Source organism: Homarus americanus, unplaced genomic scaffold (assembly GCF_018991925.1).
Source record: "Homarus americanus isolate GMGI-L3 unplaced genomic scaffold, GMGI_Hamer_2.0 scaffold34360, whole genome shotgun sequence".
In the NCBI taxonomy this organism is placed as follows: domain Eukaryota; kingdom Metazoa; phylum Arthropoda; class Malacostraca; order Decapoda; family Nephropidae; genus Homarus; species Homarus americanus.
This window is the reverse complement of record NW_024739403.1, coordinates 5990321-6007881: the sequence shown is the minus strand read 5'-3', so window position 1 is coordinate 6007881 and position 17561 is coordinate 5990321. Positions and strand designations below refer to the sequence as shown.

Below are 17561 nucleotides of genomic sequence, written 5' to 3'. Positions count from 1 at the left end.
AATAAAGTAAGGATGTTGTATGTAGATGAATTTACCAACTGTATTGATATGGGAAAAGGTACAATTAAAGTAATACACTACCACTCTGTATTAATGAAGTGTTTGAATCGATTCGCCACCATTCAGAATGATTTAGTCATTTCGTCACATCGACTTTTAGTTCTTTTCTTTTTACACAATACAGTATGGCTGAAGACAGCTAACAGTAAATGAGACAAGAAAAGTGATAAAGCATGTACAAATGGTTGAGAGTGATCAATTAATGTAACAGGGAGTGAACTGTATCATAGGATGCAAGATGTGATATACTGGAGGTGAATAGCAGATTAGAAGCAAATATATATTAAGCATTTGGAAGAACTTTACACTGTGAATAAGCTCGTAAGGAATAAGAAACAATTATTGAATAGTATAAGGAGATGTAGAAATGAAAGGAGTGTCAGAAGGAGAGCAGACCATGATTTGCTTTTAGTTTGAAATACATACTGAAATAATAATAAGGATAATCTAGTAAACAGAACATGACAGTATATGTCACCAGAGAACATGGTGCTGCGTGGTTCATAGGTGTGGAAGTGAGGCTGATGTGATGCTGATTACAGTATGTGAAATGACTGATAAAACAAGTTGTACATCTTGATCATGTTGTGAAGTGGAACACAAATGGCAAACATTCTTGCAACAAACAATAAGAAAAAATGAATGAGAGGGATGAAAAATGACTGTTGCTATTGATTTCACTTACTCTGAACCAGTGTTAAGAAAAGAGTTCCAAAATGAGAGCATAATAATAATAATTGATAAACATTATTTATATCAATTTATGAAAACATACCTCAAACACAGCTGAAACTATGTCTCAACGTGTTCAATTCCTTCTGTCAAGTCTACATTTACTTACAAAAAAGCAAAGCCTTTAGCACCTGACTTTGACCTCCAACCAGAGTTGACCCAGCCTCGCCCTTTGAGGTATGACAGTAGTGACCCCTGGACCCTCATGCCCAATGAGGTGACCTAGGTAGTGGCCAGGCTGCAGGGGAAATTTTAGATTAATGAGCTTCCCAGAGAGTAAAAGTGAAATACAGTACCCCTGTATATCCATCTCATTAAATATCAGATTTGTTGCCAAGATCATTACCACAAAATGAAAAATGTCAAATCTTGCTTAAAATCCAAAACTTATTTAAACTTCTAATTCCTCAATATGCATACTCTGGTTCTTAATTCGCCATGAGGAGAGAAAAAAATCAGACTGACTCTTACTCCAACTACAGTATACTACTGTACTGTACTACTACAACAAAAATGAATTCCTACAGTTCTGCCACTATATTTCTAAAACTCATAAATATTTAAAATATTCTACCCAAATTTTACATTAGTGAAAACAATCCCAAAAGATCAATACTATATCCTTAAACCTTAATACAAGTCACAAGGTTTGTAAATCACATGTCACAGATTATGACATTTAGGCACATGAATAAAAAGTCAATACAGTATACTGTACAGTACTGTAGTAGGGTCGCAGAGTATGCATATACTGTACATAGTACGCGGACTCGCTTATACGCGATTCGACCCCTTGAACTGCCCCTTACAAGATGGTGCCTCTTCACAAACAGTAACTCTTAATCGACACTGGCTAGCCTTACTTACTGCTGTTTTGTAGTGAGGATGAAGATCAGGAATGGGAAAGGTGACGATAAGTTACTTAATGTCCTTGACGGGCAACAACGTAATCCTAACTTGCAGCACTGTTGAGGCCCAAATGGTGGGTCAACCACCAGGCACAGTCACAGCCTTATTCTCCACCCCAGTGAACAGCTCCAGCACCATAGCTTCAAGCTCATCTAAGCTTTCTGTTGATACATACAGGAAAATATTGATGAACATTACAGAGCAATGGTCTGCCCATATTATGTGCACAATCAACATTAAGTATAATACTAATTATTTATTTTAGAGATCAATTACTGCACTATACTACAGGAATTTCAAAAGTTGTTGACAAAAACTGCTCAGCTCAAAATAAAATGTCAAGTTTCATTGATGTCTCCCCAGAAGATTTACTTCATATTCATACTGTGTACCCTGACATACATGCATTTAGCAGCTGTTGGCCCTGAGCCACATACTTAATGTTGCCAGCAGATAAATTACTGCACCAATATAGAGAGAAGAGGAGAAATACTGCACAATATATTATTATTATTATTCAGTTACTGGACAAGATATTGCCGAGGTGCATGCAAGTTAACACCTGGTGATTAGTAAAATATTACACAAGTTTTCTGCCAAGGTGACAAAACAAAGGCCGGTATTACTCAGATTTAAATGCCTATACTGTAGCCTAAAGTAGTTCATACTGTACAGCTAGGATAGCTTCATGACTCACCCTTCCCAGGACAGCTAAGGCCATTATGTTAGAAGAATACCATGGCATGAAACTGCAGAAGGGCATCACCGAACAGACACTGCGCCCTCCTTGGGTATCGTGTCCAACGCCTCCTGTTACCTGGTTTGAACATTTACAAATCAATAGTTTATTGAGAGAATAGACAGTATACTTAACCCTCCCAGCCTCAAGACGATGCCATTGTAAGGCCAACATAAAAAGGCAAAACTTATGCTCAGCCTCATGACGCCAATGGGCTATATTTTCAAATAACTCAAAACTATTCAGTGAAACTGACTGAACTTTGGACACCATTTCAGACGCCGTTTTCTTTGTGTGGGCCTTATCACCTTCCTCAGACGGTCTTGGTCGTAGCGCGGCAGCCCAGCATGAAGCCAGTGTCGCTTCTGCCATTAGAGCAAGAGGAGGTGCACTGCTTGGCCCTTTAATTATTCCATGATTGTTTGTTTTATATTATTTTTCCTTATACCACAATATTCTACATGCTTTGTTTTTATTTTAGTATATAGTACATATCACTGAACACCATAATACAAGGAAATTGTGAATGGAAATCGAGATGTTACTAAACATTTTTTCCTACTTTTTCAACTTATACTAAAAATGTGGCTGAAATTTCAAGAATTTTCAATTTTTATGGTTTCATACAATTTTATGCTAGAAGAGGCCCCATAGGTATGGTAGGTGACACAGAGGTATGGTAGGTGATACAGAGGTATGGTAGGTATGACAGAGGTATGGTAGGTGACAGAGGTATGGTAGGTTACACAGAGGTATGGTAGGTGACCAGAGGTATGGTAAGTGATACAGAGGTATGGTAGGTGACACAGAGGTATGGTAGGTGATACAGAGGTATGGTAGGTGATAGAGGTATGGTAGGTGACACAGAGGTATGGTAGGTGACACAGAGGTATGGTAGGTGACACAGAGGTATGGTAGGTGATAGAGGTATGGTAGGTGATACAGAGGTATGGTAGGTGACACAGAGGTATGGTAGGTGACACAGAGGTATGGTAGGTGACACAGAGGTATGGTAGGTGATACAGAGGCATAGTAGGTGATGCAGGTGGCCAAATATGCTGAGATCTTCCCAGATAATTTTAAATATCTCGACATTTCCCGAGTTATACTAATACATTCCAAGACCCTATCCATGCCAAGATATATGAAATTCAGAGTTATCGAGGGTTTATTGTACCGCATCAGTGCACCTCACCTCGCTACCTACACTTATTTTCATGAACTTTTATGTGGAGAACATATTGTCTTTAACATGGATACTTGAGGTAAAATTTAAAAATAATAAATTTTATGAAAAGAACACTTGCTCACTGAATACTGATTTGCTGTAGGCTTAACGAGAGCTACTAAGTACAGTATGAGAGATAAGACGCTTTGGGGATGCCGCCACTTTCATTATTTTATTTGGCTAACGCTGTACAATTTTATTCAGCTCAGATATACCCGCTCACAAGGGGTTAACATTTTGGACGGGCCTTCCCACAGTTTTAATTTGCAAGGGTTTGCTGTAGTCAAAATGTGATTATTCTATTGTCTAAACCACATACAGTAGACCCTTGCCATTCTCGAGGATAGGTTCCAAGAAATGGCGCCAATTGGGAAAACCGCAAATAGCAACTTCTACTATCTTAGTGCACTACTGTATACCTATACCAAACAACTGACCAGCTGCAGTAGCACTCATCCCCTCTTTACCTTATAATAATAAATCTTTCCCTTGTCAGGGTCATCACCGACATCTGCCTTTTACTTACCCACTATCATCACTAGTCAGTCTTTTAGGGTCCATCACACAGAAACACTAAAGTTTTGAGAGTACAACACGAGTTGCTGCGTGGGTGACTCGTTATGCTATGGGAAAAGGCTTGCAAGCTAGCCACCATCTGCTTACAGCTAATCAGTCGAATCCGCAAATGGCAAGGGTCTACTGTACAGTATTGTCTTTTATAAATTAACATAAGTGGGTAAACATTCAGATTGAAGGCTAAGCCCCAGTTGAACAGTACAGTAAAACCCTAATAACGATAGTAATGTGTCCTCCAATATTGCAGTATAAGGTGAATCATCAAGACGTGAATCAATAATTACTATTAAATTAAAGCAATTATAATGAGATGCATTCCTAGTGTTACCTTTTTCATATCTTTGTGTGGCTCTTTACCCTGTTTTCTCCGAAACAATAAAATTAATGAAAATGCAAACTATATTCTTTAAATAATGTTTATGAATGCACCTTATACAATATAAATCAATAATAATGTCACCCAAGAGGAGATTGGATGCCATTGTTGTTTTCAGTGTTTACACCTATGTCAGTTAGCCAACCTGAAACTAAAGAAAATAGACCCTGGTTGTTACAGTGGTAAAATTAATGTAAAAATATGTATGTTTTAATTAATGTACAGTAAAAGGAACCACTGATGTTAAAGAAGAAAAAAAGAGTGACAGCGAACGCTTAGTATACGCGAAAACCGCATCATTTATCTTATTAAGAATATGTACAAAAGATCATTATTGTTTATTACTGAATATGTATTTGATTGAATTAATATTTACATATGCTTAAATGAACGATAATTCAAGACAATAATGAGAATATTAAAACACACAAGAGGAGAGGAGATGGCATTGTTTTCAAGTAATGTTTACAACACCTGTGACGAATGTCGATGGTTCTACACAAGAAACTGAAGAAAATAAGACCCTGGTTGTAGCTGTAGAATTAATGCAAAAATGAATATGTATGTTTTAAGTAATGTTATTCAATGTTAATAAATGGAACAATAGACAAAGCTAACCATTAATTGGTAAAGAAAAACCTAAATGGATTGGGAATGCCAATGTGTACAGTAAGTGTGTACATGTGAAAACATCGCCATTTCTCTACATAAGAATATGAAAGCACCACTTATTACTGTTCATATATGTTTTAAATAACACTTATGAATGTAAAACAAAAATTTACTCACCAATGGTGGAAAGGTCTAAAATATAAGGACAGCCAATGAATATTAGGTTCAACTCAGGCTGAAGCTGTATTTATAAAGATGTCATAGCTGTTGCTGAAACTGTTACTGAACCTGAAGTTGTTGCTGAAGCTGCTTATGATGGTGTAGCTGTCGAAAGACCCTTACACAGCTGCTTTTCTTTTTATACATCTTATGTAGAGGTCATATGCATTTTTCATTCCTGTTAATTTTAATGCTTTGTTCTCTTAATGGATCCATTTCAGAAAATATGTTCATTGCTTGCTCCATAATAATATCCACAGACCTCACACCCTTTCATATTGTTTTAACACACCTAGTTTCTCGCTGAGCTTTTACACTTTCTTCTAGCTTTTGAACCAGCACTACCATCACTTGCTCTCTTGCTCATGTTGAATAGAAAGCAAAACTGACGAAGAAATCTAGAAATGTTTTTGTCCTTTTCCTGTTCACATGCTAAAAACAAAAGGCCGCCAAGCTGCAACTGTTTATTTATACTAGTCATGCTGAGGCTACTCAGTCACAAGCCTGGCAGCCTCCATGCTAAAGGCGTTTTTTTATAATAGATATCGATTTAGTTATTATGTATATGAAAATCATTTTTATTTTTTATTCTATTTTTGTTGTAAACATGAAGAAAATAATGGTGTAAATTTCATTGGGTCCTAAATTAACCAGGGTCTTAAATATGAATCAGTCAGTAGTAGAAAACAGTCGCTATCGGAGGCTCTCCTGTAGGTGTAGTGTGAATTTAGAGAGTTACCCAAAATAGGATGAGAAAAGGTACGCATTGTATTAGTGTGATGACAGAACTTCCAGACATGTAAGGTAATCATGAAAGTGAAAGTAAAACACTATATGCTAACCTGTACCAAACTTGCTGAAATCATGTTCTGGGTCAGCTGGGACTTCTCAAGCTGTGCGAATCTCCAGTAATCATTCTGAATGTTTTTCTCGGGCTCAGAATTAACTGCATTTACTTCACGACGACTGCACTTTCTGTAAATAATGGTGTCACAAAGAACTGGGAAAATCTGAAAAAGAGGAGAGAAATTTTAAAAGTTCTTTAATTTATATATATAGTCTTCTTTATTCAGACATCTTCATTTGCTGAAATTCTTGAAAAAAATGTCCCTTTTCCCGTGATTTTATCAAGATTTATCTTATCCACGCTTTCATTGTGGATCTACATGATATATATATATATATATATATATATATATATATATATATATATATATATATATATATATATATATATATATATATATATATATATATATATATATATATATATATATATATATATATATATATATATATATATATATATATATATATATACACACACTTCATTTTTAGTCCATATAACACGCAGACTTTGAACATATAATCAACGACCTCACCAGCAAGGAATCGAACCCTCGACCTACTGGGTGGGACTAGGGAACGCTTACCGGCTAGCCCACAAGTAGGTTGAGGGTTCGATTCCTTGCTGGTGAGGTCGTTGATTTTATATATATATATATATATATATATATATATATATATATATATATATATATATATATATATATATATATATATATATATATATATATATATATATATATATATATATATATATATATGTACAGTATCTAATACCTATTCTCCTTTATCAGGTATAAATTTCAATTAACTAAAACAAAGTCAGATGTACTAGTCCTCCAGATACACAAAAGCTTGCTATTTTATGAAGTCCAAAAGTAATTTTTTCGCTACTCCACTACAAGTTTATGTCTTACCTGTCTAATGCACCTGCAAAGGCATCGGGAGCAACATCAAAGTAGTAATTAGTGTGATCAGCAGCAGTGTAGGCATTGCTAGATCCTCCATGCTCAGACAAGTACTTGTTGTATTCATTTTCACAGGGATATTTTTCTGTGCCCATGAACAGCATGTGTTCACAGAAATGAGCCAACCCCGGCAACTCCCTTGGGTCCGACATGCTACCTGTTTAAATAATCAAATGAAAATTAATAGGTCATATAATATTACATTAGGGACTGTACCTCTACACTAATAATCATGACCACCTCAACCTAACCTGTTCAGTATATTCTCTACATGTCATATACTGTAGGGTGACAAAAAGGTTGAGCTGTTGTACAGGTCCTTCCCACTAGAAAAGGAACCTTACCCAAGCTGCTCAAAGACAATAATTCTAAACAGAGCATAAAACTTAAGAAGTAGCTATATTTTTCAATCTACACCTGAGCTGACATGGGACTTCCTTACTCTAAAATTACACACTACATACCAGAATCCAATTGTAATGGAACCACAAGTAAGTTTAGGATTAACTGTGATAATTCTCACAATCATCTCTCCTTAGATACTGTACAGCCTCACAACAACTTACCAACATGAACATCAAGAGCTGCGGCAGACTTGTCTGTCGCAGGGTCTGAGATGAGCAGCACTTTCAAGTCATTATCGAGCACAAGAGCTCGATACTCCCGCTGGTCTTCCTCAGACTTTTGTATCGAATCCACATGTTCCTTGATCCCCATGCTGGCCAGACTCACACTCCTGTGTATCAGAGGAATATTATCTTAATACAATAAATAGAGATAACACAATAATATGTTCACCAGTCTTTACCATCTTCTTTCCTTTAGGCAATCATCATTATCATAATAATAATAATAATATAAACTTCTGTATGTCTCCCAAGGTTATGCCTTGATGTTTACAATTGTTGTACACCTGCAATGTCTAGGTAAATGGAAATTTTAAACCTGCACAGTCTACATGCACTGTATACCTGCGATGTCTATACACATGCTGAACTGCATACTGTACTTGCATTGTGTATATACAGTACACGTCAAACCAATTGTAAACTTGTACAGTATAATGATTTTACTGAATAAATATGATTGTTACTGTATCATTAAAGCATTATTATTCTTATTACCAGTACTAGCTAGTTTTAGTTAATTTTATCTGCTTTTAGAAATGGCTTAATCCCTCTCATTTCTGGTCCAAGTGTAAACATAAGTTTATGTACATTGTTTTCTTGTTCCTCTACAGGATTTACATCTATGCATTAAAACACATCCATCAAGCAAGGTCAAGTCAAAGCCAAAGGCAATTTACCGCTATGCAAAGTAAAAATTAAAAACGCGAGTAGGAGTATCGGACCTGCAACAGGGTGGTAATATTGACACTATTTACCTAGATTTTGCTGAAAACTAAACTGGAAGGGTACAGGATTCAGGAAAATGCCCTAGCGTGGATCGGAGACTTTCTCCATGACCGCAAGCAGTGTGTGGTGATTAATGGCATGAAATCATCATGTATATTGTGTACCCGTCACAAGCAGGGTACCACAGGGCAGTGTATTGTGCCAGCTGTTGCTTGTTTGCTTCATAAATGACATGCCTGACGCTGTACATGCCTCCATACAAATGTTTGCGGATGAAGCCAAGTTATTTCGGGAAATTAAGAACCAAGCAGACTGTGAAGAGCTGCAGAAGGATCACTGTGAGCATCAAGAATTGTCGAAGAAATGGCTGCTAAGATTCAAGGTCATGAAGTGTAAGAGGCTGTACCTGGGATGTACCAACAGTAAGGAGGCGTATCATATGTCCCAATGGGACGAAGAAACTGCATTAATTGAGACAATGTGAAAAAGACCTTAGTGTGTACGTTGACAATGAGCTGAAGTTCTCGGACCATTGCGAGAAGGTAAATCAGGCAACTAAATTATGTCTTATAAGAAGGTCGTTCAGATATCTAGACGGTCCATCCCTTGTAACGCTCTTCAAGAGTGTAGTACTCCCCCGTCTGGAGTACTGTCACTCCATCTGGTCCCCGAGATATGCTAAGGACTGTCAGTTGATTGAAAATGTCCAAAGGAGGGCCACCAGACTGGCACCTGCACTGAGGTACCTCAGCTACCATGAGAGATTAGAGCGCCTGAATTTGCCTAGCTTATATTACAGACGGGCAAGTGGAGACCTAATTGAGGTGTATAAGCACCTCAAAGGGCACTATTCAGCTGAATGCCCTTACCTGGAGCTGGCAGACACTCTCCCTGCAAGGGGTCACAGCTCAAGGTTGAAGAAGCCGCAAGCCCAGAAAACTCTAAGGAGTAACTTTTTCTGAGTGAGAGTCGTGAACTCTTGGAACAATCTGCCAGAGTGTGTTGTGACGGCACTGAGTGTGAGCTCTTTCAAGACCAGACTTGATAAGCACTGGAGCAGGTTCAGATGCACCAGGAGCTGGTGCATGCCCAATACTTTCCACCAGTGCGTAACAGAGACATGACTGATCGCCCAAGCGGCTAGCGAGCCGATCAGTGGTGAAGTGGATAAAAGTAAAAAAGTATCAATAAAATTCCCACAAAAATATTCCTGCTATTCAGGTGGCACCCTTATTCTACACTACTGCACTACCAAATTCTACGAGTCGTCAAAGGTATTTTCTTGTGTATAATTTAAGGAGTCATCAGGGTTATCCAACTATCTATGGAAAAATCTCTTTAGAAAAAATTTAATTCTTACCTCAAGAATAAACCAAATCAGGTGGAGGAATAACACTTCTACCATTCAGGTTTTTGTTGCTAGTTTTTCTTTTCATCAAGAAATATGCAGCCAATATTGATGCATGCCACAGACATATTTGTCTACAGTACCTGAGCACCAAGATGCATTGTCATACTCATCAAGGTCGTTGTCCACACATTACAGACAATAACAATACAGTATTACATTTCGTACTCACTACAGTAAGACGAAACAACAACAGTAGCGGCAGCCTTGCAAAATTTTTCTATCGATAATAAAATTCTTCTTTCTTACATTTATAATATGACATATTATTAATACTGCAGTAGTAGTAGGTAGGATTTGCAATTTTCAACAAATAATATGACATACTGTATACAAGCAAATGAAGGGAAGGAAATACGGTCTTGGGGTTTCCTAACTGATTACAGTACATCACCCAGAGTAGCATGTTTTTGTGTTGCAAAAATATAAAATGTTTAATTGACATGAAGAGTGTATCACCAATTGATGAGGATAACAGTTTAAGGGATAAATGGCCTATGAAAGCGTAATTTCATTATTATTTATCATGTTGGAACAGTTAAGAAACCGAGTGAGGAAACTTTTCAATAGGACAAACATTCTTCATTTATCAAGAAAGTCCCCAAAATGGTGGAAATAAACTTTTGCCAAACAATAAGATCAAGAACCTAACCTAACAACTCTCCAATACTGATGTCTAACCTAACCAGAGAAACCAAAAGGACCTGACCTAACCTCCTATCCAAGGGAGTTTTGCTCCCCTGTGCATAAACCTAACCAAACCCAACAAGACAAAAAACAAAGGAACCTAAAGAACCAAAACTGAAATAAAAGTTAGAAAAAATAAAAAGATATAGCTACATTTCCAACAAAAATGCTATAGAGTAGAGCATTCTTATTTTTTCTCAATTTCCATATACTGTATACAAATCAATATAGTTCCCTGGTTGACCTTTTCTGAATCTTAACCGGAAGCCCACTTTCAGTTTTCCATGTTCCTAGCTGTGCGTACTACCTTCACATAAATGACTTACCTCAGCAATAAATAGCAGATAAAGAAGTACAGTACTTAACTTTTCAGCGTCAAGGTTACTGACCCCTGGGGAAGGCTGTGCTTGAAGCAATAACAGAGATAAGATAAACACAGTTGAAATACATAGGTGACTTATAGAACATACAATAATAATAATAAATATATATTAATATCTAAAGAACAATAACAAATTAGAAAAGGCTAACCATCTATTCAAACATTTTATTCACTTTCTTAACATTTTTCAACTAACACTCTTCTTACTACTTGTGAATACTGTATAGCGCTCTAATGTCTAATAATCACCAAAAAAATCTTAAAAAGTATCGTAAATAATAAAACTAACAGGCACGTATCTTGAACTTTTCATGACAAGGAAATATAATACACCAAATAGAAGACCTACTGTTACTAGAAACACCAATCAACACTGACGACACACACACAAAGGCAACACAACAGTTAGTGAGGTAATTACTCCAAACACAGGTGTAGTTTAACCTGGAACACGAGGTTGATTGACAGTTACATGTAAGAGTTTAACACCTGAGCCTGGAGGAAGACAAGACCTACAATACAGCAGCCAGAAGTTTTGTCCTGGTGATGTCCAGACCCCCAATAAACACCACAGATAAAAGTAATAAACGTCCCCACAAGGGTGTTGGTTACCTTGAAACAGTGAGTTAGTGATTAGCTTGACACATACGAGGTGGTGGGACCAACCTGTAGGAGGATAGGAAACCTAATGTGGTGGAGATCTTTGTCAAGTGGGGGCTGAGGACACCCAGGCCTCTCACAAACACCACTGATAAAGATTTGTATAATCTTCTCCTTTGGCCCCAACCATTAGTTATTAATCGCCACTGACACGCTCTGCCATTACCAACACATCCAAGAACAGTACGGATGAGCATTGAAATAAACAATGATGAACAATAAAGTGCGGGTACAAGGCACAGCAGTACAGTACCAGTGAGCAAGAAGCCTCAGTGATGCAGGCGAATATTTACCAGCTGTGGACTCCCCGGCGCATGCGCATCACACCCCTCGCTTATATCATTCTGCCCGTCACCGCATGCCATATTTATACTTATTACATCAGCCCTCTCATTGTCTGTCGCATGTGTATTGTAATGGAACATATTTTCAATGATAGCTTTCTGTAAACCAAGCCGCGTTGTATAAATCATATCGCAATGAACCCAGAACTGACTCGTGCAGCTGACCGTCATCGACCCGTTGACAACTCATCTTGACTTCGCATACTTTGCATTAGTTTTCCTATATCGGCTTTGTTCTAAAAACAAACAAAAAACAATCAAAACGTCTTGTCCACAACTCACATTAATGATCCAGTTACGCTTATATATATATATTTAAACCAGATAGGAAAACTTTTCTCTACTATTATCAACATGCTTACAGCTGTCATTTGGTAACAGTATACAGAAACCGCATTGACAACAGAGTGATGTAAGACTAGGTAAAGAAACACAGGATTTTTTTACATTACTCTGTTGTCAGTGTGTGTTCGTATACAGGATGGTGTAATGCGTCTAGTGTGGCAGCATTATGTTAGTGTTAAGGTGCAAGCACTGCTTGCTCCCTCACGCTTTCAGCTACCGCAGCTGGCTAGCCCTCGTGACGAACAGGGAAGCAACTTGCATAAGTTTTCCCCTGCCAGTACACAGCCTCTTCACCATCAAGACTACTGCTGTGCCTCCTCGTGGCAACACACGGTAACTGGGTGCCTTGTGGGCCCAGGCTAAACCAGCAGGGGATCTCGGAGTAGCAGTGGGCCCCAGAGGGCGGCGCATAGGCCCACTGGGATGTGGACACGTCCTGCTTTGTGGGCCCAGGCTAGACCAGCAGGGGATCTCAGAGTAGCATTGGGTCCCAGAGGGACGGCGTATTGCCCCACTGACTTGCGGATTAACCTTGGTAGGTATAACGCTACGGGAGTAAACCCCGAACGAAAAATCTGCGGTGGAACCCCGCATCAGGCAGACATGCTTACAGAGCTCCAACAAGTCCCCAACGGCGGTATAGGTGGAAGAGGTGACCTCCATGGGAACAAAACGACTACACCGACTGATGAAGGCAATGTCTGATGGACAGGCTACTAAGGCGAAACCCAACAAACTTGGCTATCGGCAGTTCATTGCAACTCTCCCTCTCCCCAGTCGTTCTAACACTTGCACCACTGGATCAGAAAAAGGGAGAGCCAAGATGTATGGTTGCAGCCTGCACTCCTGCTTCACCACATAAATCAATTCACGCACATCCATCATCCAGCTCACCATACCTCTCATCATCATCGAAAACCTTATACCCCCAAAAGTCCCATGGCGACGGACGAGTGACAACGGGGACAGGCAGTGATGACTGCCGGGAGTCTCTAGTCACAACTCTGCACATGGAAGGCATAGATAAGATGATCGTTTATGCGCTGGGATCTAGGCAGCAGTGCAATCTGGTCCTGTCTGTGCGACTGAGCAGGCCTTTCAAGGAGCCACTCTGCTCACCCCACCTGGGGAGGGGATAGAAAAGGTGCCCTAAACATAGCCCGCCTAAAAAAACAACCTGACTGGGCAACCGCACCCAGTAAGGTCATCCATATGCGGTCGAAAACAATCAAAATCTCAGATCCAAGCAAAAACAAACTATACAACCTCTTATGGTCGCTGCATGGAATATCAGGACCCTTCTGGATACTGACACAAATGAGCTTCCTGAAAGAAGAACTGCCCTAGTGGCAAAAGAGCTGGCTAGGTATAACATCGACATAGCAGCCATTAGCGAGTCCCTACACCCAGACGAGGGTCAACTCACAGAACGGGGGTAAGGCTATACCTTCTTCTGGAAGGGTAAGCCAGCTGCGGAGAGAAACCGCATTTATGGAGTTGGCTTTGCCATCTGCCAACGCATCCTACACAGGCTAACCGAAATGCCTATTGGGATCATTGAGCGCCTCATGACACTCCGAATCCCACTGAATCACTCACATCATGCCTGTTTCATCAGTGCATATGCCCCAACACTGGATGCAGAGGATGACATCAAGGAGGCCTTTTATGCCGACCTCGACAGAAGGTTAACCCCTATCCCCAGAGAAGATAAGGTTGTGCTCCTTGGTGACTTCAATGCCAGAGTTGGGAGAGATGCTGACATTTGGCAGGGAACCATAGGGAGAAATGGACTAGGCAAGTGTAATCCCAATGGCCTACTCCACAGCAAGTCTGCTGCACACAACCTCACTATCACCAACACCTTGTTTAGGCAGGCTGACAAGTTCAAGAGTTCGTGGCAACACCCACGATCCAAACACTGGCATCTCATTGACTACATCATTGTCAGAGAAAGAGATCCCCGAGATGTCCTCATCACACGTGCCATACGTGGCTCACACCACTGCGACACTGGTCATGTGCTCGTCAGAGCCAAGCTCTCACTTAACATGGGACTGATAAGCAACCTGACAATAAATAACCCAAACCCCAGTGCCGAGTGGGATATTCTCGATACTGTCATGACAAAAACCTGCAGAGACCCTTGGCCAGATCGAAAAAATACACCAGGACTGGTTTTATGAAAATGACCCGGCAATCAATGTACTCGTCGATGATAAACGTGCTGCTCTAACTGACTGGCAGAACAACCCTCAGTCTCGGACCAAAACTGATACTTTCCACAAGGAGAAAGCGGCGGCCCAGCGGGAACTTCACAATCTAAAGAACGACTGGTTTAAAAATAAAGTATATGTGAAACACAAAAATTTGCAGATCAGCACAAGATGCACGAATTTTTCAATTTCACTAAAACATTTTATGGGCCAATCACTCATGGCGCAGCCCCCCTTCGCTCATCAGACGGTAACTCCATAATTAAAGACGATGAAGTCCTTCAGTGGTGGAAAGACCACTACCATTCACTGCTCAACTGAAACACTGATGTGGATGTCCTGACTACCCAGCAGGTTCCTCAGCATCCAGAGCTGACCCACCTCAGCTATCCTCCATCCCTGGATGAGGTAGATACTGCCATCAAACAGATGAAAAATAACAAAGCCCCAAGGCCTGATGGAATCCCGGCCAAGGTGTATAAAGCAGGAGGACCTCTGCTTACCAGCCATCTCCACTTTTTCCTGGAGAATATAGGAAAAGAGGAAATCCCCCAAGCTCTTAAAGACGCCTCCATCGTCAATATTTACAAGAACATGGAGACTGGTCAGACTGTGGCAACTACCGCGGGATCTCGCTGCTGTCCGTAGCTGGCAAGATTATCGCCTGAGCTCTCCTAAACAGACTTCTTCAAAAGGCGGAAAAACCTCCTCCCAGAATCTCAATTTGGCTTTAGACCATCATGTGGCACCACTGACATGATCTTTGCTGCACATCAGATACAGGAAAGGTGCAGAGAACAGCGTCATGACCTGTACATGGTGTCGAGGCTTTAGATGTTAATGTCCTCTGGTTCTTTTCAAGATTACTGTCAGGTGGAACACTTTCACTTTCACCAAGGATATTGAACACGCGAAAGGATATTTGTAACACGATATTTCTATTTACACGCATTTACACATGAACATATGTAGGTATAGGAGTGCCGGACTGTCAGTCAGAAGAGATGTCGGGAGTGTAGACATTAGATGTGAAGCATGGGGTCATATATATCAACACAGAACAGGTGGTAAATAGGGGCCTTCTCCTCGACAAAAATGGCGCTGGAGAGCAAGTATCCTCCTAACCGGCACAGGTACTGGAGAATGGATCCAGGAGGAACAGCACAGAGGCTAGGGCTGACAGCGTCCTTGCTGGCGTGCTGACATACAGGGCTAGGAGTGCAGCCGCTCACACCAACGTGACCATGAATAAAAAGAGCTGCAACAATACAGCACCTTCCGGTGGAAGTTGTTTGGACTTACTTCCTAGCCCCCATTAGTCCCTGTTCACCTAGCAGTAAAGTAGGTACCTGTTGTAAATCGAAAGTTGCGAATTCGTATTCAGGGAGTTGTTGGAGCTTCCAATAACTTGATGACATAAACCATTGACTCTTCAGGCTTCTACGCCCTTGACTCTTCAGGTCTTCTACGCCCTTAACTCATGAGACATAAGGTAAGCATGAACTTAGCATGCTTCCCTGTTGGGCGCTGTAAACGCTTGTGCACTTCACCTTACACAAGGATGTAGGGGGGTGCCAAAAAACAAAACAATACAGTACTTTTAGAATATTGTCCTATTAAGTTGGTAGTAACGGTCAGCATGCCATTACATTTGCAAGATTTATACACACTAAGTTGTTCATACATAATAATTAACAAACATATTACACAAGGCACTCTTAAGACAAAAATAACATCATAAACCACAAACGATAATAAATATGGAATACTCACAGGCAGCAAGTGACCAACTGGGTCAGAGGAAGGGAGCCAAGTGACCAGCCACACGATCACACTCCGCACTATTATGACTCGATTCGAGCTACCCATGAGCAACACCTGCTTCATATGCAGAGAACAAACCCAACACTGAACAACACTGTACCAACAATCATTGAACTGAAATATAAACCCCTTACACATGGCTTTCATCGACTTAACCAAGGCCTTCGACTCAGTCAACGGGGAAGCCCTCTGGTGGACCCGTAGCCGCTTAGGCTGCCCACCAAAATTCATTGCCATTATGAGGCAACTCCACGATGACATGAACGGCAGTGTCCTGCACAATGGCACCCAGTCTGAGTTCTTCCCCATCCAAACAGGGGTTAATCAAGGGTGTGTACTGGCACCAACTCTCTTTTTCATTTTCTTGGCTGCCTTCCTTACTCGTTCCAGCACCTATTTAGCCGGTGGGGTGGACATCGGGTACCGGATGAAGGGTCTTTTCAACATAAGACGACTCCAGGCAGGAACAAAGGTGTCGACAGTTTCCATTACTGAGCTTCAGTATGCAGACAACCTCACCCTTGTCGCTCACACCGAACGCGACCTACAGGAGATCCTGAACACCTACGCAGATGCGTATGCACACTTCGGCCAGCTCTCTCTAATGTTACCCACTTTCGGTATCTCGGCTCCCACCTGTCCTCCATCGCGGACATCAATGAAGAGATTCAGCATCGGATCAGATGTGCATCTCAAGCCTTGGCAGACTCCGAAATCGTGTCTTCAGCTGTAAAGAGCTGAAATTATCTACAAAGTTACACGTATATCAAGCAGTGATCCTCTCACCCTGCTATATGGCAGCGAGACATGCGTTACATACAGGAGGCACATCAAGGCACTTGAAAACTTTCACCAAAGTAGTCCACGTTCCATCCTCCGAGTTCGCTCGGATGACAAGAGAACAAATGCCAGTATTCTTGCTGACACCAACTGTAGGAGCATCGAGGCTACCATTATCCATGAACAACTACGCTGGACTGGCCATGTTACCCGCATGGACGACAGTAGACTGCAAAAGCAGTTACTTTATGGTCACCTAACGAATAGTAAACGTAACGCTGGCCGGCAATTAAAA

The 17561-nt window shown here is 40.4% G+C and overlaps 1 protein-coding gene across 1 annotated transcript; it reads right to left on the bottom strand.

Annotated features, from left to right (window-relative positions):
- Positions 1–1779: 1779 nt before the first annotated feature.
- Positions 1780–12088, bottom strand: LOC121874619 (insulin-degrading enzyme-like). The gene is given in 7 exon segments (XM_042378848.1): positions 1780–1862; positions 6294–6320; positions 6323–6415; positions 6418–6461; positions 7215–7422; positions 7832–8001; positions 12051–12088. Coding segments are annotated over 7 exon segments (654 nt in total). The 5' UTR covers positions 12080–12088.
- Between the last annotated feature and the right edge of the window lie 5473 nt (positions 12089–17561).